Source organism: Stegodyphus dumicola, chromosome 5, assembly GCF_044657685.1.
Source record: "Stegodyphus dumicola isolate Sdum_Otavi_A_Nest chromosome 5, ASM4465768v1".
Classification (NCBI taxonomy): domain Eukaryota; kingdom Metazoa; phylum Arthropoda; class Arachnida; order Araneae; family Eresidae; genus Stegodyphus; species Stegodyphus dumicola.
Genome location: NC_140772.1, coordinates 100,636,783 through 100,661,635, shown reverse-complemented (window position 1 = coordinate 100,661,635; position 24,853 = coordinate 100,636,783). Strand labels below are relative to the sequence as shown.

The 24,853-nt window shown below is 32.6% G+C and overlaps 1 protein-coding gene across 1 annotated transcript in view; it reads right to left on the bottom strand.

Annotated features, from left to right (window-relative positions):
- The window catches only part of Rpt2 (26S proteasome regulatory subunit Rpt2), a 49,779-nt gene that overhangs the window by 14,384 nt on the left and 10,542 nt on the right, over positions 1–24,853 (bottom strand). Inside the window, exons 7-8 of the mRNA XM_035354529.2 lie at positions 10,629–10,725; positions 1,208–1,296 (exon numbers count right to left, since the gene is read on the bottom strand). Of these exons, the coding sequence (XP_035210420.1) occupies positions 1,208–1,296; positions 10,629–10,725 (186 nt within the window). The remainder of the gene's footprint in view (positions 1–1,207; positions 1,297–10,628; positions 10,726–24,853) is intronic.

Sequence of the window (24,853 nt, the reverse complement as noted above, 5' to 3'; positions counted from 1 at the left end):
AGTGGTTCCTGGCTTCATTCTGTAGCAAGATGGTGTTTCCCAGATCTAACGCCTTGTGATTTTTTCCTATGACGTTTTTTTAAAGACCAAGTGTTTGTGCCTCCATTTTCCCAGGACTTACAGCAACTGAAGTGCTCAAATTATCAACAAAGGATATTCTATCACGAGTGTGGCGGGAACTGGAATACTAAACAGATATTTGCTGTGTCACTGGAGGGGCACACATAGAACATCTACAGAAACTTGATGGTTTCAGTGAAAATTGGATTTATCAAAATAAAGTAATTACAGTCTTCACAGGTATGCTTACCTTTTGTCCCATTCAGTATGGAAAACCTTGTATTATAAATAAGCCTGAGATACCTCAGGTTTTCATGAACATGCTACAGAATTGCATTATATTTAAATAGTAATATCACATTTTTCTTTTAATTAATATGATCCTAACATTTTACTATGCATATTTAAATAATTTCCATAATATGCACATCTAAACAACACTAGGTTCAGAAAACATTTAGAAAAATTCCTTTCTTTAAAATACAGTTATATTTTCTATTTGTATATATTTAAAAAAGAACAGCCCAACAATAACTCTCTTGCATTGAAAAAAAGGGGACAGGGAGGGAGAAGGCTAATTTTTTCCTCCTTTCTGAAAGGAGTCTGATTATTCTTTATATAGATAAACTTTTTATTAAAAATCTATACCAAACTAAGCTTCCCCCTAATTTTAAAAGAAGCCATTTGATTTTTCACAAGAAGGCAGTATGCTGCTGAACATTAAACAATGTGTTAAATCTTATCAAATGAAAGTTTATCTTATGAAAACACTTTAAAAAATGAAAAATGTAAACAACTTTACATGCATTTATAGCATGAGCTCTACCATAAATAATTTGTATATGACTGCTAATCCAGCAGCCAAATGCTAAAGAAACTAAATTTCAGATGCAATGGGGAAAGATTTAGCAATTTTCTAGTCACATAAATATCTCTGACAAAACCTTACAAAACTGAACTTGGCTTGAAGACCAGTTTCAATAAATACATATAATATAAATTTCGATAAATGTTAGTAAATAATAACAGTAACATTGTTTATTATATGCATTTTATTTCAATAAACACATATAATAAATAAGAACATTTGTATATTATTAACATTATATAAATAGCATTTAATTAGAAGACTGAAAACACTACTCACAAGATATTTCTGAATTAATTCAGAACCAACAACTCTCAAAAATGTAGCTGATGTTTGATTAGCAACTGCTTTAGCTAAAAGGGTTTTTCCTAGAGAAAACAATGAAATTAGAAAAATACGAATTTACAGAGATATGTACACGGTGAGAAAAAAAAAAAAAAAAAAAAAGAGGGGGGGGGGTGAGACAGTTCTATATTTCCCAATCTACTGGGCTGATTGATGAAATTCAACTTGCGTTTTTCATGTCTCGAAGGTGCGACTTAGATATTTATTAGATTTTTATATAGCAGTATTCTATAATACAGGTATTTTGACACAAAATTGGACTTTTCCTGAAATAACATACCAATTTTTTTTCCATATTTCAATTCTGCGACTCAAATTATGCCAAACTACCAAGTTTTGTAAAAATAGCACAAGTTGCTTTTAAAAAATTAGCTCTTCAATGTTAATTGAGTTTGGTATATATCTATTAATCTCGCTTTTTTTATTAAACACATTTGATTCCTTTCACATTTCAAAATTCAGGTTCATTCCAAATAAAATTCACCCATTTTTATGATTTATTTAAAAATTTTGTATTTAAATATAAATAATATTTAATTATAAATAAATTTTATAAATTTTTCAAAAAATTTTTGAATTATAATCTATAACATTTTTACCACCATCTTAAAGTAGACATGTTTCTAAGCATACCTGCAAAAAATTAGTTTTTTATTCAAAATTTCTGAAGATACACATGAAATTATACATTGGTGCATTTTGAAATTTGGTGCATTTGTTGAAAGCGATAAAACATCAAATGTGGTTTTGACACTTTGCTAAAATTATTTGAAAGTAAGAATGATGTGGCTTTTTTCCTGCTCATGCACAATGTAAAAAGGTAGGAACAAGGTGACTTTTTTTCCTGCTCCGACATAATGGAAGGGAAAGGAAACTTGGTTGCCATATATTAACAAGTCTGAAAAAATTGCGCTAAGATAAATTTTTAAATTTCTCTGCATCATATTTTACAAAATTTAATACCTCAACATAATTTGAGCCGTAGAATCGAAACATGGGAAAAAAAAAAAAAAAAGGTATTTATTTCAGAAAAAGTCTGGTTTTGTGTCATAAATCTAATATATCTTAAGTCACGCTTTCGAGACATGAAGAACACAATTTGAAGTTTGTCAATCAGCACAGTAGAACAGGAGATATAGAATAGTCCCCCCTTTTTTTTCGTGCAATGTACATTAGGTAATTAAAACAAAAACATTTATGAATTCTTTCAATCAGACCAGCTTACAAGAAACACTTTTGAAAATTCTGAGAAAAATCTAATTCCTAATTTCTCTCATTTATTAAGATATAGCTTGATTTTGAAACAAGACATCTATATTGCTTTATTGATATCTGTTACAGAAATTTAATGTCCATGTAAGTTAAATGCTATATGGTACATATTGCATAATTAAATCACATTCCATTTTAATATTGCAACCAATAAAAAGCTGCAATATGATAACTAATGCTGATTTTTACAATAAAAATTAATGTATTTCCCTAAATTATGATATTCAGTTAACAGAGCATTACTTAATACCAAATATAAATGTTAGTGCAAAATTTAAACTCTAACAATATACACATCCTTATGAAAAGATTTGTACTGAATTCAGACTAAATGCAAAAAAGACAGACAAATACAGAAGTTTACTAGTAAGAATGCATGTAATTTTTTCACTTGGCAGATGTACAGCGATTCATTTCTAGTTGCAAATGAGGGAATTCTATACTGATATCAACTCTTGATATGAGAAGTAAATACACCAAACAGTTGACAGAAAAGGAAAGTGCGAGCCTTTAAATCAGTACCTGGTAGTGGTTCTGTAAAGCTTTCTTCTTGTGGCATCATTTTGATATTTTGATAACAGTAAAATATAATTTTATTTTGTGATTTTCTATTTTTTTAGCAAGAATAATACATGTGCTTTAGAAGATTTTAACACAGAATCTTCCTCATTATTTATAATTTCTTCAATTGATCCTTATCAATTATTTGTTTAAAAAATAAAGAGCACTTCAATTAAAAAAATTGAGGAAAAATAACTTTATATTCATTTCTCTCACTTACTTTCAATGACATCACTGCATAAAAAACAGTGAGGTGAAATAAAAATGTTACAATATCGGACATTTTGGTGAGGATTTTTAAACTTACAATTAGTACTCATTAAATCAAAAAGTACCATATGATATTTCTCACAACTTCATCACACTTGATATAAGATAGGATTATGGAATATTAGTTTGAATTTTCTTATGGGTTGCTACATCAGGACTCGTTATATCTAAGATAATAACATGAATTTATTCTTATTTTAAGGGAGCGAGATTTACATGTAAATACTATTATTAAAAATGTTTAGAATATCTGAATTTCACTAGGCACTTGCTCTACTCTGCATTTGCATTAAATTATATAGTGCCATCATAACAGAATAGAAATACATATGCTATATATTACACTTTTTTTTAAGCTAAGAAAATAATAGACTAGAAGAGAAACACGCTAATGTGACAATCAAAATCGTAAAAAACAACCTTATATTTAGCGTATGTATAATGAAACACTCAATCGATTTCGAGGGCAGCTAAAGGTCCCTCCTCATCAGGAGAAAGAAATACATAGAAAGAAGAAAATAGGAATCACAGAAACACGTGGTGCTTATCAGCACTGCACGTGGTTATAACTAGATTTTTAATCAGAGTTGCACTGGCCACCTACTTTTACTGAGCCAGGCTGTCTGATCAAGCATAAAGAAATATTAGCGAAGTTAAAATAGGGAGCGAGGGGCAAATGCACATTACGCTCAAAATCTGAACTTCAAATAATGGAAAGCAACCACTGAACGGATTTTTATACCCTCTGGTAGTACCAAGTGCGAGGAGGTAACGCCATCTATCGGCAAAAATAATTGAATTAAGACAGTAGAATTTTAAAGGCATTAGGAAGGACTGGATTGGACTTCAAATCATTAACTAAACTTTCTAAATCTTTGTGAATGTGAAAAGCCTCAAGAAAATCCAATTCGCCTATGGAAGAAGCCTTTTGGATGATTTTTGCAGACCCAAAATCAAAATTATGGTTAAAAGTCCAGCTATGATACGCTATTGAAGACTTGTTAATTTCCCCTTTTTTGACATAAGATTCATGTTCCTTGATACGAAACTTCAACGCTCTTTTTGTTTGGCCAATATATCTTAAACCACACTGACATGATATACTATAAATTCCCCAAGAATTCAAGACAGAAACGCAATCTTTTAGAATCGAAGGGTGAATTTTATTAATAGGGGAGAAACCGAATTGAAAATTGAATTTCTGGAGAATCCGTGCAATTTTATAGCTAACAGAAGGATAAAATGGAAGCACGACAAGGTCATTGATATTATTTCTGACAGCAGAATGTCTTCTTTGATGGGAATCTGAAAATTTTTTGACGGCTTTACCAATAATCACGGGAGAAAATCCACGGTCAATCGCAACTGCTCTCAAATAATTAAGTTCATTGGTAAGCAAAGATTCAGAGGAACAAACTTTTAGCGCGCGGAAAACATAATAGTAAAAAGAAGCTATTTTTTGCTTAACAGGGTGGCATGACTTGGCATGGGGTGGTAAACAAACTGCAAAGGGTTTACGGTACACAGTGGTGCTAAAATCGGTTTCATTGCGGATTATCAGAATATCGAGGAAGGGGAGGGAATTGTTGGATTCAATTTCAAGAGTGAATTGGATGGCTGGATCAATTGAATTCATAATAGATAGAATCTCGGATAAATCCTCTTTATAACCGTCAAAAAGTGCAAAAGTGTTGTCAACATACCGAATCCAAAGACGAAAAGATAATTTATCAAATAATTTCATCTCAAAATAGTGCATATAAATGTCAGCAAGTACCGGACTGAGAGGATTACCCATAGCCAATCCTTCAACTTGACGAAAATATGCATTTTGGAAAACAAAGTGGGTTTGACTTAGAGAAACTTTAGTAAGCGAAACCAACTCATTAATTTCAGTATGTGTGAAGTGAAATTCCCGAAGCCTAGTTTCAAGACAATTTAGTGCTCCTTCGACCGGAACATTAGTAAACAATGATTTGACATCAAATGAAACCATAATGGAACGAAGTGGGGAAATATTTCTAAGTTTATCAATGACTTCAACAGAATTTTTTACAGTGTGAATATTGTTATCAAGTAGAGGAGAAAATCTGGAAACTAAATATTTGGCCAAAGGATATGAAGCAGTACCTATGTTGGAAACAATTGGTCGAAAAGGAATACCGGTTTTGTGGACTTTTGGAAGAGCATAAAGTCTAGCGCAATTAGTAATAGGCGGAATAAGTGATTTCTTCAACTGAGTTGGCAGAATGTGGGAAGATTTAATAGCACTTTTTACTTTCATGAGGTCCGAAGTTGAAGGATCTTTAGGGATCGAGCAGTATGGGCCTTCATTTATCAATTTAGAGACTCCAGTAATATATGTGTGTTTGTCCATAACAACGATCTGTCCGCCCTTATCAGCTTTAGAGATAATGATATTAGTATCAGAATGAATTTCACGTAAGATCTCATTTTCCTTTTTGCTAAGATTAGAACCCAAAGATTTATTGTTAAAATTAATGTTATGAGTAATTAGGTGGCGGATTGTATCCTTCTGCGTTTCCGAAATTTTGGAGAATTTAAAGGCTTTCTCTATAGGGGCGATGATTTGAGGAATTGAAGGTTTAGATGTCTTTGAAAAGTTGAAATTATATTTTAATACTTTTAACTGATCCTCCGAAAGATTCCTATTGGAGATATTAACGATGGAGTTAACGTTTACAGTGGGAAGATCAGCTAGATAATTGGGACTATCCGACTGGTGTGTGAGTTTTTGGAATTTAGAAATGAGCACATTTTTATACCGTTGACAAACGGTATCGGTTCTAGACCAGCATGTATGTTCAAATGAGGAAAAATTTTCAGTGGAATTAGCAATTTTTAAATGGAGGTAATATAATTCAAATTCAATTTTAGATAAACGTTTGCGTGTCCCTTATAATGTGACGAAGAAGTGCCAATTTGAATTTATGCAAAATTTTTGAAACGTGAACGGAAGCTTTAAGGCTACATTTTACATGTATAAATTTGGGAATGAAATTTTGATGTTTGCATTTAAGTAGAAACTGTAGATGATTCAAGAATTTCGTACGCTTAAGGCGTAACTTACAAAATCGGTTCCTGTCAGTGGACATATTGTGAAAAGGGCACAAGCAAGAAACAAGTGAACAAAAGAAATGTAATTCCGAAAGTCCAAACAAGTAATTACTTATAACATGAAAAAAACACCAATAAATAATGAAGACAATTTTCATCAACAAATGACAAAAACATTCCAAAAGGAGAGAAACATCCAATACTGAAAACCAATAGCCACGTGGAAAGAAGCAACGAAAGTCAAAATCGTGCACGTGGTAAACCGAAAAAATATAGAATTACCTCGAAAATGCCGGTTGATAGCATAAACCAAATCCGAAAAAATGATGGCCACGTGGAAAGAAGTAAATAAAATGGTGCATGTGGTAAAACAATAAACAGTAAAATATTCTCGAAAATGCCGGTTGATAGCACAAACTAGACTAGAAGAGAAACACGCTAATGTGACAATCAAAATCGTAAAAAACAACCTTATATTTAGCGTAGGTATAATGAAACACTCAATCGATTTCGAGGGCAGCTAAAGGTCCCTCCTCATCAGGAGAAAGAAATACATAGAAAGAAGAAAATAGGAATCACAGAAACACGTGGTGCTTATCAGCACTGCACGTGGTTATAACTAGATTTTTAATCAGAGTTGCACTGGCCACCTACTTTTACTGAGCCAGGCTGTCTGATCAAGCATAAAGAAATATTAGCGAAGTTAAAATAGGGAGCGAGGGGCAAATGCACATTACACTCAAAATCTGAACTTCAAATAATGGAAAGCAACCACTGAACGGATTTTTATACCCTCTGGTAGTACCAAGTGCGAGGAGGTAACGCCATCTATCGGCAAAAATAATTGAATTAAGACAGTAGAATTTTAAAGGCATTAGGAAGGACTGGATTGGACTTCAAATCATTAACTAAACTTTCTAAATCTTTGTGAATGTGAAAAGCCTCAAGAAAATCCAATTCGCCTATGGAAGAAGCCATAGAAGGAAGCCATAGCCTATGGAAGATTTATATGCACTATTTTGAGATGAAATTATTTGATAAATTATCTTTTCGTCTTTGGATTCGGTATGTTGACGACACTTTCGCACTTTTTGACGGTTATAAAGAGGATTTATCCGAGATTCTATCTATTATGAATTCAATTGATCCAGCCATCCAATTCACTCTTGAAATTGAATCCAACAATTCCCTCCCCTTCCTCGATATTTTTATAATCCGCAATGAAACCGATTTTAGCACCACTGTGTACCGTAAACCCTTTGCAGTTTGTTTACCACCCCATGCCAAGTCATGCCACCCTGTTAAGCAAAAAATAGCTTCTTTTTACTATTATGTTTTCCGCGCGCTAAAAGTTTGTTCCTCTGAATCTTTGCTTACCAATGAACTTAATTATTTGAGAGCAGTTGCGATTGACCATGGATTTTCTCCCGTGATTATTGATAAAGCCGTCAAAAAATTTTCAGATTCCCATCAAAGAAGACATTCTGCTGTCAGAAATAATATCAATGACCTTGTCGTGCTTCCATTTTATCCTTCTGTTAGCTATAAAATTGCACGGATTCTCCAGAAATTCAATTTTCAATTCGGTTTCTCCCCTATTAATAAAATTCACCCTTCGATTCTAAAAGATTGCGTTTCTGTCTTGAATTCTTGGGGAATTTATAGTATATCATGTCAGTGTGGTTTAAGATATATTGGCCAAACAAAAAGAGCGTTGAAGTTTCGTATCAAGGAACATGAATCTTATGTCAAAAAAGGGGAAATTAACAAGTCTTCAATAGCGTATCATAGCTGGACTTTTAACCATAATTTTGATTTTGGGTCTGCAAAAATCATCCAAAAGGCTTCTTCCATAGGCGAATTGGATTTTCTTGAGGCTTTTCACATTCACAAAGATTTAGAAAGTTTAGTTAATGATTTGAAGTCCAATCCAGTCCTTCCTAATGCCTTTAAAATTCTACTGTCTTAATTCAATTATTTTTGCCGATAGATGGCGTTACCTCCTCGCACTTGGTACTACCAGAGGGTATAAAAATCCGTTCAGTGGTTGCTTTCCATTATTTGAAGTTCAGATTTTGAGCGTAATGTGCATTTGCCCCTCGCTCCCTATTTTAACTTCGCTAATATTTCTTTATGCTTGATCAGACAGCCTGGCTCAGTAAAAGTAGGTGGCCAGTGCAACTCTGATTAAAAATCTAGTTATAACCACGTGCAGTGCTGATAAGCACCACGTGTTTCTGTGATTCCTATTTTCTTCTTTCTATGTATTTCTTTCTCCTGATGAGGAGGGACCTTTAGCTGCCCTCGAAATCGATTGAGTGTTTCATTATACATACGCTAAATATAAGGTTGTTTTTTACGATTTTGATTAAGAAAATAATATAAAGCAAAATATAAGAAGATTAAAATATTTAATATTTACTGTTAATTTCTTTAGCCATTACCTCAGCAATGAAGGTATACAACAAAAGAAAAATTTGCCATTTATACTTACAGGGTTGCCGTTCAAACAGGAGAATGAAATTCCCTTACTTTTCCAGGTGTGTTTCTAGAAAATTCTAGGCTATCCGCATAGTGCACATTGGCTGTGCTAAGGGTAAATTAATTATGGTACCATTTGAAACACAAAAATGTGCCAATTACACATGACTCTCTCTATATATAATTTCCAAAACATTACTTTTTTATAACTAAAATAGGAGTAGTTTTCTGCCCTGAGGACTGAGATTAGAATCTGCCCTATCAGGATTAAAAATGTCTTTTCTGCACACATTTTAAAGCTAAAGGAAGAAAGAAATCCATTTAATGATATTTTAACATAAATTCGAGTATATTTATTTAGCAGCATACACAAGTAAAATATATGCACACTAAATTTCGTGATAGCATGCCATATTACTGCTAGAATTAGTTTCACAAGTATGCCAGAGAAAACTGCCTGAAATTTGAAAGCATTATTAGCTAATAATAGATAAATTTAGAAGAAAAAAAAAAGACACATTAAAGGACACAAATAACATTAAAATAAAGTTAATCAGTTAAAGATTAAAATCTAAAGTACAAAAATGGATGGTATTTTGGCAAATATATATTAAATGGTTAGCCTAGATGACATTATTATATTTTTATTTTACTTCAAACAGGGGTCGTACACATTTCTGCACACAGAAATGAAGTACTTTTAAGGACCATTGATGAAAAAAATTAAGGACCTATGAGCAAACGGAAACTGAATAAATTGAATTAAAAATATTATCTATGCCTGAACTTCACTTCTGTAATACCATCTTAAAAATAAAATAGACCCGTAAGTAGGATGAATTATAATTAAATATAATTCATATTTAATTAACAAAATAAGTTTGAGAATAAAATCAACTTTATAAATGTATCAAGTAGCATTAAACATTTTACACTTCTAATAGTTGGACATATTAGAAAAGTGACATTTTATTTGTTTTACTAACACTTAGCTTTACGTTGATTATTTTTTTTTTCAATGTTTCATTTTGTCACATACTTGCTCAGTATAGAGATTTAGTAAATAGCAGGTAGATTTTATGTCAAGCGGCACAGATTAAAATGAGAAGTAAGATCATAATCAGCATGATTCATAACCAAAGACTGAATGCTGTCACCCCTGCTGCTTACCTAGATTTAAACAATGTTTATTTCATAGGAGAATGGGGGGAATTTACTTTCGTTCAATATGCACTGCGTACTTACATGCAAATTTCTGGATTCTTGAGGTTACTGAAAAAATCTTTTTTGGGGAATTGCAACATGAAATTCCCCGACTTTTCCAGATTTTGAGTAAAATATTTAAATTCCCTGATTCCCCCCCCCCCAACTTTTTTGATCAATTTTTGAATTCTCCGACTTTTTCCGATTTTCCAGGTAGTGTGGCAACCCTGTATTTAATATGCTGTTTATATGGACAGAAGATGGTAAATTAATTTTTAATTTGAGTTACAAGCATATATTCCTTCAATTATCAGTATGTCAAAATATATATTTCATGATTTTTTAATTTTCTAATATACATTTAAAATATTACAAGAAATACCTATTTCTAGAGATGCTTATTTTCCAAAAGAAGATCATTTATACAGTTATATTTTTACAAGAAAATAAAAAATAGCAGTAAATATTGAAAAGAAAAAAATTAAATTACCAGTTCCTGGTGGACCATATAAAATTACACCCTTTGGAGGTTTTATTCCCATTTCTTCATAATATTCTGGGTGAGTAAGAGGCAATTCAACAGATTCCTAAACGAAATAGCAAAAAACTTTACTATTAATTTTATAGCTGAAAAAGAAAATTAAAACTAATGCAATATAAGAACCCAGCTTTTACAATAAAATTATAAATCAAATCAAGATATAAATTCTCTAAAAGTAATGTTGCTACAAAGGGTATTTACACATTTTTAAAGCATTTTCAATAAAGAATTAAAAAAAAAAAGCATATGATTTGGAATAAAATTTTTGGCAACAGTTTATTATTTGAAAGGAGAAAGATCATCTGCTATTTTTAATTTTATTCTTCTTTCAATATGTCACATGTAAACAAGCTCTGCATTGAAGGATACATTTTTGCACTTCCCAAAGAGAAATATTCCTATTCTATAATTCAAAAACATTGTGAAATGCATGGTATTAAAATTTCTAAAAGCAAAATAAAGCAACCATCTATCATAACTTTTACATGGAAGAAGATTCCAAAAGGCTATAAGACTATTTGGGGGGGGGGACAAGAAGAGGGAGGGGTACAGTTCTATACCTCCCGTTCTACTGCGCCGATTGTCGAAATTCAACTTGCGTTTTTCATGTTTCGAAAGTCGGACTTTGGATATGTATTACATTTATATATAGCATTATTCTAATATAGGTATTTTGACATAAAATCAGACTTTTTCTGAAATGACATGCCGATTTTTTTCATATTTCGATTTTATGACTCAAATTATGGCACACTGTCAAGTTTTGTAAAAATCGCAAGAGCAGTTTTTAAAAAATTAGTTCCTCAATGTTAATTGAGTTTGGTATGTATTTATTAATCTCTCTCTTTTTTTTAAGTAAACTTATTCGATTCTTACTTTTACATTTCGAAATTCAGGTACATTCCAAATAAAATTTACCCATTTTTTATGATTTAGTTTTAAAATTTGTATTTTTAAATAATTTTCACAAATTTTTGAAAAAATTTTGAATTATAATCTATAAAAATTTTACCATCATCTTAAAGTAGATGTATTTCTAAGCATACCTGCAAAAAAAAAAAAAAAAAATGACAGTTTTTTATTAAAAATTTCTGAAGATATATGTTAATTTATATATTGGTGCGTTTTGAAATTTGGCATGTTTGTTGAAAGCGATAAAACATCAAATGTAGTTTAGACAGTTTGTTAAAATTATCTAAAAGTAGAAACGATGGGACTTTTTCTGATAATGCACAATGTAAAATGTTAAGAATGAGGTGCCTTCCCCTCCTCTCTGGCATAACAGACTGGAAAGGAAAATAGGTTGCAATATATTAAGAAGTTTTCCAATTGAATTATTGTTGGCGCAAACTGAAAAAATTGTGGCAACATAAATTTTTAAATTTGTCTGTAAATTTCACATCAAATTTTACAAAATTTAATATCTAGGCATAATTTGAGTCATAAAATCAAAATATGGAAAAAACTGTTTTTAAAGTTTTGGTAATGAGAAAATCTGTCACTACACAAATCAATCGCTAAGTCTAAATCCATCTATAGCAACACTAAATAAAAGAATAAACCAAGATTTATAACTTAAAAAAGGTGAAAAACAATGTTCACCAGCTTTTAGTGTGGCATGTGGCTCAATGCAGAACAATTTTTAAACTGTGTGAAAACTACTTTTTCTATGTATCTCATACAGATACGTTGTGACCTCGATGAAGCATGGGTTTATCTAAAGGACTGGGAGGGAAAGGCATATTTATTATCGAAAATGAAGAAAAAAAATGCACAAAACTGGTTATGTGAATTCAAAAGAAGTTTCAGTCAGAGATTTATGGTTGTCTCAGGATTCTCTTACAACTCTAAATTAAAATAAGAGTGGAAGGGGGTAATGTTAAATCAATTCAACATACCAATCAAGATAACTTTGTTTTATATCCAATATTTAAAGAAGAAATTTCATTTCTTTATACAGGGTTCATAACATTTCTGCACATGAAAATTAAGTACTTTTAAGGACCATTACAGCAAAAAGCGAATTGAATAAATTCAATTAAAGATATTATCAATGGCTGAATTTAACTTTTGTAATATCATCCTAAGAATAAAATATATCTGTAAGCAGGATGCATTATCATCAAACATAATTTAATAAAAATAATTATAAAACAAATTTTAGAACAAAATCAACTTAAAGAAATTTATCAAGTAGCATTAAATATTTTACACTAATAATAGTTGGGTATATTTGAAAGAAGATTAGTAACATTTTATTTATGTTTTACTAACAGTTAGTTTCATGTTAAGTTTTTTAGTCCAAAGGGATTTGAATCCCGAAGGACTATTAGCCTCGTTTTGGCATTTTGCGTCGGACGGATAAATGTCGGTTCACTTTTCAAACTGTTGCCATAAAATGTTAGAGTCCTGCATTATATTTGAAGAAATTAAATAATGAAAATCTGCATAAATGTATGTATATTTCTCACATTGTCATAAAATAACGGTACATAGAGTCATCGAATTTTGAATAACGTAATCCTCCAACGAATATGAGCATGTGGAAGACCAAATTTGAAATTTGAAATTTGTTTTATGATCGATTTCCTATTTTTTAAAACTTTGACGAATTTTTGATTAACAAACTCAAGGATTTCAAAGCGAGCAATGGCAACGTTGTGCAGAAAAAACATTTTTATCTCCAGCGCGTGAGTCTCTGTATCGGAAATTCTAAAGAAACTATTTAACTAAGCTCGTTTTAAAACTATTTTGCGATATTGCTGTTGCACTGGATCTTATGGTTTAAGTGCGAGGAACATGATATTTAATAAAGAAAGGTTACACACAAAATGTTAAAAAACGCCCCTTTGGACGTAATTTAAAATCTGAAACATTTCAGATTTTTTTTTTTTTTTAAATGTCTCATTTTATCACGTATCTGGTCAGTCTAGAGGTTTAGTAAATAGCAGGCAGATTTTATGTCAAATGGCATAGGTTAAAATGAGAAGGAAAATCAGATTCAGCATGACTGCTAACAGAAAGACTGTCTGTTATCACCGCTGCTTGCTTTCCTAGAAAAAGACCTGCTGATCAGAACAGATCTGAAAGTCTGATGTAAGCATCATTGGCAAGTTTTGAAAGTTAGTAGTCATGCTCTATGACGCAGTTAGTATTATAGCTTCGTGTAGAGTTCTTAGGGTTGTAACTCAGTTAATATACTTTAAGGTTCCAATAAGCTACTAAAGCACCAGAGGCGATAAGCTGTTTTGCATTATTTGAAGTCTCACTATCTGCAAAGAATAAGCTTTACATTTCTCTGTGACCACGGTAAGGATTAATGAAAGGCAATAACTAACAGCAATAATTTTTAAGGGTAAGCATTTAATTACAAATAATTAAATTAAGTAGTTAGATACCCTTAGTCATTAAATATTTACATGGCCATTATTAAATTTTATTTTTTAAAAATATTTGTTAAAAAAAGCACTATTAAAAATTACAATCTAATAGCATTTCACACTAAAATACACGTAATTTACGACACTGATTCTTAAATGATGCTAGGATAATTACACAATTAAAAGCTACAAAGCATTTATGTTTTGTAGCAACAACACTTAACAAAATATTTATGCATCTCTTTTATTTGAAGCCTTCCCAGAACATTTTGGCTAATTCATATTAATTTCCTTCTCTTTAAGCATCCTTTCTAACAATTAGAATTTTTTTCAATATGCAAACCAGTGTTCCCACTAGTTTCTTATCTCCTAACTTGTCAATCTCTCGATAACATATCTAATGAGGTTTCCCTTGATCTGGCAAAAGTTAAATAGTTCCAAACCCCTGACAGACGTAAAGCAAATTATTATTAAAATTAAGGACATTTTACGATTGTGGGCGAAATTAAGGACTTTTAAGGACCAAATATCGATTGCAAAAAAAGAATGACTTTTAAGGATCGTATGAACTCTGTTCATTCCAAAGCATGAAAGCCCACCAAAAGAAAGCAACAAGTTATACTTCAAAAAGCACTGCTGCATTCCTTGATAAAATGAAGACTGATACAGGTATTACATATATACCTTTCCAGTGCATTCCTTCACGAAGTCCCTTAAATGTTTCACCTATGGAAAACTGTGCCTGTGATCTCTTGAAAAGACCTTTTTCTAAGTGCAAATCCACCCACTACTGATAAACTCTAAAATGCAGTGGAAGTGGAATGAAAGGAGGAACCTCTGGAAACTTTACAAAAAGTCCTATCATGGAAATTATGGTAAACACTATCAAATCAAACATTAAAAAAAAAAAAAAAAAAAAAAAAAAAAATTTACATTTAAACATTTAATTAAATTTACCTGAAATCATTCTGAAAATGTGTAAATACCATTGGTATAAATCAGATGTGGCCAGTACATGACCTCTTGCCAATTCCATGTTATGACACGGAATTGGTGGAATAGCAATAAGCTTTAAGTAAACCATCATTTCCAGTTGAATTGTTTGTAAATAAAATCCAGTTTCCTTATAAACGTTATGACTCAATGTTAATTACAAACACTACTAATTTTTTATTATTCTAGTCTTCTATACAATGGACAACTACACATGGCTAAGCACACATAAGTTTTCATGCTCTGATTTGGAAATATCACATCCATTGTAGTATATTCTTTGGTCATATGGGTGCTTTTGATTTATAAATCACAAACAAATATTTAACAATGCGACTTAAGAACCATAAAACATTTTAAAAGCAGCACATTCTTAAAATTCCTACTACAGTCTTAAATTTTGACAAACATTTCTTTTTATTTTTGATACATTATTCATATTTACTATATCATATCTTAAAAAAATAATACATACTGATAACATTGGTGGCTGCATCATTTTATTTGAAAAATAATTCAACACTAAAGTGAAATGAACACAAAAACTGTGGATTGAAGCTAATACATTAAATTGCATCACAATGAGAGCTCTTCTTCATAATGAGCTTACTCAAGTTGTATTTGAGATTAATTCCAAGAATACATTTAATGCTCATAAATGTAACATGCCATTTTCAATCAGATACCTATTTTAGATATGAAATCCGAGAAGTTTTAGATTATCTTACGATACACTTTTTTTTTTAATATACAAAAGTATTTTCAGATCTTCAAGTAAAGTATCACTTCTAGTTTACTGAATATAGATAATATCTAATATGTTGTCCCCAATGATATAAAAGTTTTAAATATTAAAATTGAAAAGTTTTAGACTATACCTGATAGGATGTACTGTTTCACTAAAAACTCTTATGGTCACTTCCAGTGGTCAATTAAAACTTGCTATGGGCTTCACATAAAGTACCCTTTACCAAAGTTTAATCAACTCTTTATATGAATATAAAAAATTTAAATACAGGAAATGTCAATTTTTGAAAGGTTCTATACAAGAGCTATCATGGATGATTAAAAAAAAAAAAAAAAAAAAAAAAACCCACAAACACAAATATTAGCCTAAAAATAGTAAAAAACATCTCATGGGGACCCTCATTCATGCTTATTCAGTGAAAACATTACATCCCTTATCTAGGTATGGTGATTTTTTTGTGTCTCATTTTGTCAGATACTTGCTCAGTCTAGAACTGGGGCTCTCAACTGGAGGTAAGAGTACCACTACAGTTAGAGAAAAAGAAAAAAATACGTGATACCCAAAGAAGCAAAGTATTTTTAACTATTAAATTAAAAAATTAAAAGCCCAACATCCTGATTGAATTTTTTCTCTAGCACTCATAAATTTATGCTATCTGAGCTTTGTCAAAAGTGATGGTGGTAGTAGTACTTTGTAGTGGTGGTGCTAAAGATTTTCAATTTTTGTTTAGATGGTATGCGTTAGTCAAAAGAACCACTGTTCTAGAGGTTTAAATAGCAGGTAGATTTTATGTCAAGTGGCATAGGTTAAAATGAGAAGTAAAAATGAATATTTCATAACAAAAGACTGGATATTGTCACCACTGGTGTTTGTCTAGAGAGAGACCTGCTGATCAGAATAAACCTGAAAGGCCTGATCTAGGCACAGTTGGCAAGTTTTGAAAGTTAGTTGGGCTCTGTCTGACACAGTTAGTTTTGTAGTTTCATGTAAATTTCCAGGGGTTGTAACCCAGGTAATATACTTCAGGGTTCCAGTGAGCCAAAGCACAGAGTGATTAGTTGTTCTGGATTACTTCAAGTCTCACTAAATGCAAAGAATAAGTTTTACATGAATTTTACATTTTTGATTTTTATCTTGTGACCACGGTAAGGATAACGTAATAACTCTCTAACTGTGCTTTAATATGCAGAGATGGGTAAGCAGTTATAAATAATTTAAGTAAATTAGCTAGTTAGATAACAATAGTCCTTATGGATTTACATGCTACCATTAGATTTTATTTATTTTTTAACAATATTTGTTACAAAAGCCCTATTAAAATCACAATCAAATAAAATTTCACAGTTTAAAATATATGTAATTTATGACATTGATTCTTAAACAATATTAGGATAATTACACATTAAAACCTATAAAGCATTTGTGTTTTGTAGCAACAACAGTCGACAAAATAGTTATGGGTCTTTTTAATTTGAAGCTTTCACAGATATTTTGGCTAATTTATATCAATTTTCTTCTGTTTCAGCATCTTTTCTAATCTAAATGAGTCTCAATACATGAACAAATGTTCTGAATAGTTTCTGTGTGCTTTATCTCCTAATCTGTCAACCTCTCCAACAATGTACCTATGAGAATTTACTTGATCTGGTAAAGTTAAATAGTCCAAAACCTCCAGCAGATGTGAAGCATATTATCGCGATGTCTGTAAATAACTATAATATCAGACAAAGGTTTAAATATGCCTCTAAAAAGAACTTAGACCATATACATACGTTCTTATGCTAACAAAATCAATCACAGCTTGTGGTGACATAATTAAACAAAAACAGTCCAAATTCAAACTAAAAATGTGGACTTCTGGTCAAATATTATACAGTATAATTTTAATTTATACTACTCAGTAACTCATAATAACAAATTCAAATGTCAGCAGTGATAATCCAAAGACGAATAATTACAAATGATCAAAGCTGGCAAGAACTAGTGCAGCGAACAAGGGAGGTCAGAAACACACTCTGTCTTACACCCCAAAACCTCAGTCTAAAACCTGTCTAAGTGATTAAATCGATATGATAAATTACAGTAAAGGCTGAAATTATAAACAATTTGGGTAATTTACATAATAGTAACTGTACATATCTTTGAAGAATAATTTTCTTCCTCTTTATGTATTTTCTTTCTTCAACACATTTCATCTTCATTTTAGAATTTTTGGATTTAAAGATTCATATTATTCTAAAAAACTAAATGCATTTAAAATGTATAGAAAAAGCTGCTAATTTTATTTCATTTGTCATATGAACATTCAGAAGAAATACAAAATATATATGGTAAGGGCTGGTTACAGAGCTGGTGTGGCAGAATGTTTAGAATTTAGAGAGCAGACTCTGGAAGCAGAATTTAGAATCCACAGAGATAGCATGAGGTGGGAAAATGCCTAGCGCCAGTCATGTGTATGATGCATTAAAACATATTAGATGAATCTATTAATTTGTCAGTGTTCAAGTTCTTTATTAATGAAAAAATTCCTTTCTATAATGCCTGTCCATGTCATAAGATTAGAAACATTTATTGCTATTTTTGATGCTTGAGTCTAGTATAAAGTAGGGAAAATAAGGGAAAAATAAACATGTTAAAAAAAAGATTCAAAAGTAAAATATTATGTTTTCACTGTTCTTCCAGATGTTCTCCAAAAAGTAAGAAATTCATCGCAAACTTTCTGTAAAATACATCCATTACATATTAATACCATGGAGGCATTTTTCATTTTGTCACATTTTTTTGGGAATCTTCTAGAATCGTGGGTCTATAAATCTTGCCTTTAAATCCTCCTAAACTTTCCAAGCTGCAGTGTCTAAAATCATAAAGAAAAATTACTCCTACGAATTCTACAACAAAATGCTAGAAATATTTTGGGAAAAAAATCAGAGGAAAAAAGTGTAAAATTAATTTTATAGAGAAAACTGATGCATATTCTGAGACAATATCATGGGAAAAACTCTTACCATAAAAAATTAAAAAGATGATATTTTTAATTAATTACATAACTATTTTGCTTTTGCTAAGAACTGTTTCATAAATTGTGCTTTATAGCATTATACCTTATTTATTTTTCAGATTCAAAATATTGTATAAGTGGTGGCCAAAATGGAACTATATAATATGACAGCAAAAAATAAAAATGTTTTATTTTAATGTTATTTTTTAAACATAATTTTAATATATTACTGTTATTTTAATGAAATTTATCAATGTTACAATGTTTTCAAAAAAAAAAAAAAAAAAAAAAAAATCGAAAAATTTCCAGATCTTGGAATTAAAAATTTTCTATAAAAACTGATCTCAAAATGACTAAATTTAGAACCATTTAATAAAAAAATTTATATACCCAAAAGCGAAAAGTTGTTTAAGAGCTCTTCATTAGAAAAAATGAAATAATTTCAAAATGCTTATGTTTCATGTCTTGTTCAGAAACTCAAGTATCCCACCATTTTATTAGGAATAAGAACAAATTATAACCCACGAACCCATTCAAAAGATAATCATTTTTGTCAGTGAATCGCCAAAAATATTCCTCCAAAATGCTAATTCACACTAAAAATGGCAGTTGTAAAAACAGACAGAAATTTCTGATGATTAAAATTAAGGTCCTTCTACCCATTTTGGCAAAATTAAGAACTTTTAAGGACCAAAAATTGATTTCGAAAAACCTAAGGACTTTTAAAGACCATACGAACCTTGGTTAAAGATCAGTATCCTTTACTGTAAACACAAGACTTACTGGATAATCTGGATGTTCACTAACATCAATTTAAAAAATGTTTTCTTTCCAAAATAGACGGCATTACACTTTGTTTGTCACACATAATAGAAAATAATGTTTTCTAAATGTATCTTTTGGTCTATGTACCTCACCTTCTCTATTTTAAAGACTTGTAAATTCAGTTTTCATGTCATGTTTTACTCTGTTTAGATGATATCATAATTCCTACTAAAGATGAAGATATTAAGTGTCCGAAATCCGTTTTTTCAATTGCTTTCAATTATGGACTCAAAATTAATTTTAAAAAATCAAAATTCTTAAATTGTAGAATTAAATTTTTTGGTCATGTCATTGAAAATGGTAAACTGTTCTCATCTCCTCTTAAAACAGCTGTTAATAATTATTCTGAACTTAAAAGTCACAAAGTTTTTTATGGTCTTGCTGAATACTTTTGTAAATCTCTTCTAAAGTTTTCCAGAATTACTCAATCAAAAAAAGATAATGATTTCCAGTTTGGTGATAATGAAAAAGAAAAAAAAGCTTTCAATTTTTGAAACACTTGTTTTCGCGGCAAAAATATGGTAAATTCAACGTTCACAAGAATGTCTCTGAAAGTAATAGAGATCTGGTAACAAATTGCAAAACTATAACTAATTCTGGTGCATTTACAAAATTTGTAAAAATGAATTTCATTTATAAAAGCATAAAAAACTGTTGAGATATTTGTAATCGCATTCTTACTGGTTAAAAGGAAGTATAGCTTTCTGTAAAGTCCGATACATTCATTAGCTTTCTGCCAGGTCCGAGTTATTCTGAAACTTAAATCTTATTCTGTATGTTACTTTTGATTGGTTATTTATTGTGTCTTGTTTATGATTTGTTAAATCATGATCTGTTATAAAGTTATGTATATGACCTCTGTAACCGCTTATCGCTGCTGGCTTAGGTTGCGTGCTGCGGCTTGGCTTAGGCTTAGCTGGATTACTGTGATTGCTATGTGATTACAAGTTTTTCAGTGTGTTTTGCGAATCTACAACGTGTGATTTGTGAAATTCTGTTCACTCATCATGAGTGAAGGTGATAATTGTGTGAAAATTATGGAAAAGGCTGCTCGGCAAATTGTTAATTTCTCTGAGGATTACATCGATTACGGTAACTCGGTATCAGGTGGAAACTGGTGTGACATTCTTCATAAAGAGGATTTCGGACCTAGAGATTACATCGCCTGTGTGCAATTTCGTGACAAAATCAAAGCGGATATTAACTCACAAGGTCGATATTGTGCAAACAGCCTAAGGATTATGACGGACGATACCCAGAAACAGATTGTGGAAGAAAACTACAGAAAGACCAGAGCGATTGCCGAAGGACTTATTTCTGCATGCACAGGTAAGTGCGAGTTCTTTAGTAGTCTGGATCCTGGTTTTGTTAATCGATTTAAGGAAAATGTAATTAATAGGAATCTTAATTTATCTGATATTTCTGATGTTTTGAATATGTGTAATGTTATTGATGCTCATAATACTACTGACAATGATAACAAACTTAAGCACAAGGCTAGAAAAAACTCGGTCAAACGAGTTAAAAGATCAATTAATGATACTAGGAATGACGAGGGTTTTATTATCCCGAAGAATACCTCCCGCCCTGTTAAATTAGTTAAAAACAATATTGATCTCCCTTTGGCCAATAAATTTGAAAAACTGTCTTGTGCAAATAATGATGCTAATGAAAATGTACCAAATAATTGTAATGAAAATGAAGTTGAAATTATTGAAATGGACACGCAACAGGGTTCTGACAGTGTCATACCACCAGCTCTATCGCCAAAAATTCGCCCTATCATGGTTAAGCCTGATATAAAATTCAGCGACTTCATTAAGATATTAAAAACTGACAGCAAAGCTGACTTTGTAGGCAAAGTCAGTGGAGAATTCCTGAAAATCTTCCCGGCTACAGAAAATGACCACAGAATTGTTACGAGCTACCTGGACTCTAAAAAAGTGGATCACTATGTTATACTCACAAAGCATGACAGACCGATCAAGGTGGTAATCAGAGGGTTGCCAATCGACTGCCTAGTGGAAGAGATAAGCGAAGCCCTGCAAGACCAAGGATTCAAGGTTCGACGAGTCGCTCAAATGCACAGAATAAAAACCAGAGTTCCTATGCCACTCTATCAGGCCCAAATTAACAATGTACCTGGTGTTGAGCAGGTGTATGACATTGTCAAGCTCCTGGGATTTTATGTTAAAGTGACTGTTTACCAATCAAACGGAAGTGTTGTGCAGTGTCACAACTGCCAACACTTCCATCATTCTTCAGATAACTGCAAATTTAAACCAAGATGTGTAAAGTGTGCTGGGCCACACAAATCTGTCGAATGCTCTGCCAAAAGGCTTGATATTGTTAAATGCTGTAACTGCTTACAAACAGGGCATACTGCTAATTATAGGGGGTGCCCTAAGTTCCCCGTCAACAACACTATTAAAAACAAAAATGCAGGTGCCAAAGTTGGTTCTGATACCCTAAGCACTCCCAAGCAGAGCGAAACCAATGTTCAAAATTCTCATGTGTCTAATGGTCGTACCTATGCTGCGGCAGTTAAAAATGTTATTTTTGATAATTCTGAAAATGTTGTAAATAAGCCATCTACTAAGCCTTGTAAAAATGAAAATGTACAATCTCATGTTGATATTGCTAAAAATTGTAACCCCTCTGCTGAGGGAGGCTTTAGTGCCATTATGGACATTTTTAAGTTATTGAAAGAATTAAGCTGTGTTTTTAAAGGCCTCTCAGTAGGCAATGTTATTAGTAAAATTAGTGCCAGGCTGCCAGAGTTACAAGCAGCTAATAATGCCATTGACAAGCTATTTGTTGTCTTTAACATTTGTGAGGACATATTTGGCTCTAATAATGTAAATAATGAATAACTTGATGAATAATTGTGTACATATTTTTACATGGAATGCGAATGGACTATCCCGTAAAATTCATGAACTTCGGGATTTTGTAAATAAGTACGACCCCGATATCTTCTTCCTACAGGAACACCGCCTTGGCCCTTCATCACCTATCTTTGCGCAGAATTATGCTGTACACAGATATAACAGACCAGCTACAGCTCAGAACCCTCATGGCGGGGGCACAGCACTTCTTATTAAACGTTGCATTCCTCACAACCCTGTTCCAATTCCACGGCTTTCAGCTATTGAGGCCTCAGTCATCTCACTCATAACAAGCAATAATATAACATACATTTTTGTCTCCACATACATTCCACCCACACGTAACCCTCAACTTGTCCATATGGACTTGCAGGTTTTACTCTCACTTTCACTTGGAGACCTTAACGCTAGACATCGTGCATGGAACTGCTATAATTCAAATGACATAGGACGTGTAGTTTTCAATTTGGCCAAATTGGCGAATCTACACATAGCAGCTCCCAAAACACCAACACGGTATACTGCCCGTTCTACTGGAATCTTGGATTTCTTCCTGCTCAAAAATACCAGCGCTCCGCTGGATATTTCTGTGCTCGACGAACTCTCTTCTGATCACAATCCGGTCAGACTGATTCTGAACGTCAGCAGCTATACTCCACCAGACACAAGAGTCTTTCGCATGGACTGGCGAGCCTTCGCCAAAACTTTAAACAACATGCACTACACAACCCCCACAGTACAATCGAGGGATGACATTGATAGTTTAATCAAGACTTTCACCGATGATATCACTCATGCTTACTCTGCAGCCAGAAAGCCTGTGCCGAAGGGGCACACTTACAGAAGCCAAGAGCTCAGACTACTCATCAGACAACGCAACGCTGCCAGACGTCAGTTCCAGAGGTCCCGCAACCGAGAGGACAAACAAAGATTCAACAGACTCTGCGGAGAGGTCAGATCTCTACTCAATACACAGGCACAACTCAGCTGGACCAGGTACCTTCAAAACCTCTCCACAGACGATAACTCGCTATGGAGAGCCATCAAAAGGTATACAAAATGCCACAACAACATTCCGCCCCTTAAAGGGCCTCAAGGGATCCATTACACCGAAATTGAGAAAGCAGAACTTTTAGCGCAGCATCTGGAATCTCAATTTCGCACTAACAACATTCATGACTCCACCACTGAAAGCACTGTTCAACAATACTTTCATTCCACTTTCTCTACAAGCCCACGCACTGACAACATTATTCCAACCTTACCTTCAGAAGTCCTAGCTATTATCAAGAAACTCAAAAACAGGAAGAGCCCTGGCATTGATAACATCACAAACATCATGCTTAAGAAGCTGCCAGTCAAAGTCATCTTCATTCTCACCAAGATCTGTAACATCATCCTGGAATGGCAATACTTTCCTGAGTGTTGGAAAAAGGCTAAAATAGTCCCTATACTGAAGCCTAAAAAACCACCAAACAAACCAGAATCATACAGGCCTATAAGCTTGCTTTCGTCCATCAGCAAAGTGTTCGAAGCAGTCCTGCTCAAAAGAATCAACGCACACCTGGAGGACAACAACATTCTGATTCCCCATCAGTTCGGCTTCAGGAAGCAACTCTCCACGGCAAATCAGCTCTACAGGGTTGTTGAGACCATCGCTGAAGGAATGGCTAACAAGAGGATCACTGGTGGAATTTTTCTTGATATAGCAAAGGCTTTTGATAGAGTCTGTTGGAAGCACTCACATACAAGTTACATGTTCTGGGTTTCCCAGAATACATCATTAACATCACCAATTCCTACCTAACAGGTAGATACTTTGTCGTTCATGTAGCAGGCACAAACTCAACTTTCCACCCCATCCATGCAGGGGTCCCTCAGGGGTCCTTGCTTGGACCTACATATTTTAACATTTACGTGAACGACATTCCCACCACACATGACACAACATTAGCTATGTATGCGGACGACACTGCGATCCTGGCACAAAGTGCATTTATTGGTCCAGCAATACAACGACTACAGAATCACATCCATGCACTAGAGACCTGGCTCACCCAGTGGAAGATTGCAGTTAATGTCGACAAAACCAAGGCCATCCTGTTCACTGGGAAAACCAAGATCAAGAAAAATCTCCAGTTCTTTGGTACCATCATTCCCTGGGCCAAGCAAGTCCTATATCTTGGGGTGATCCTCAACAATACACTCACATGGTCCCCACACATCACTTCTATTATCCAAAGGTTCCGGGTTCGTAAAGCGCAACTCAACCCCTTAATTGCTCGGAACAGTGTGTTATCTATAGACAACAAGTTACTTATTTACAAGTCCATTCTCAGACC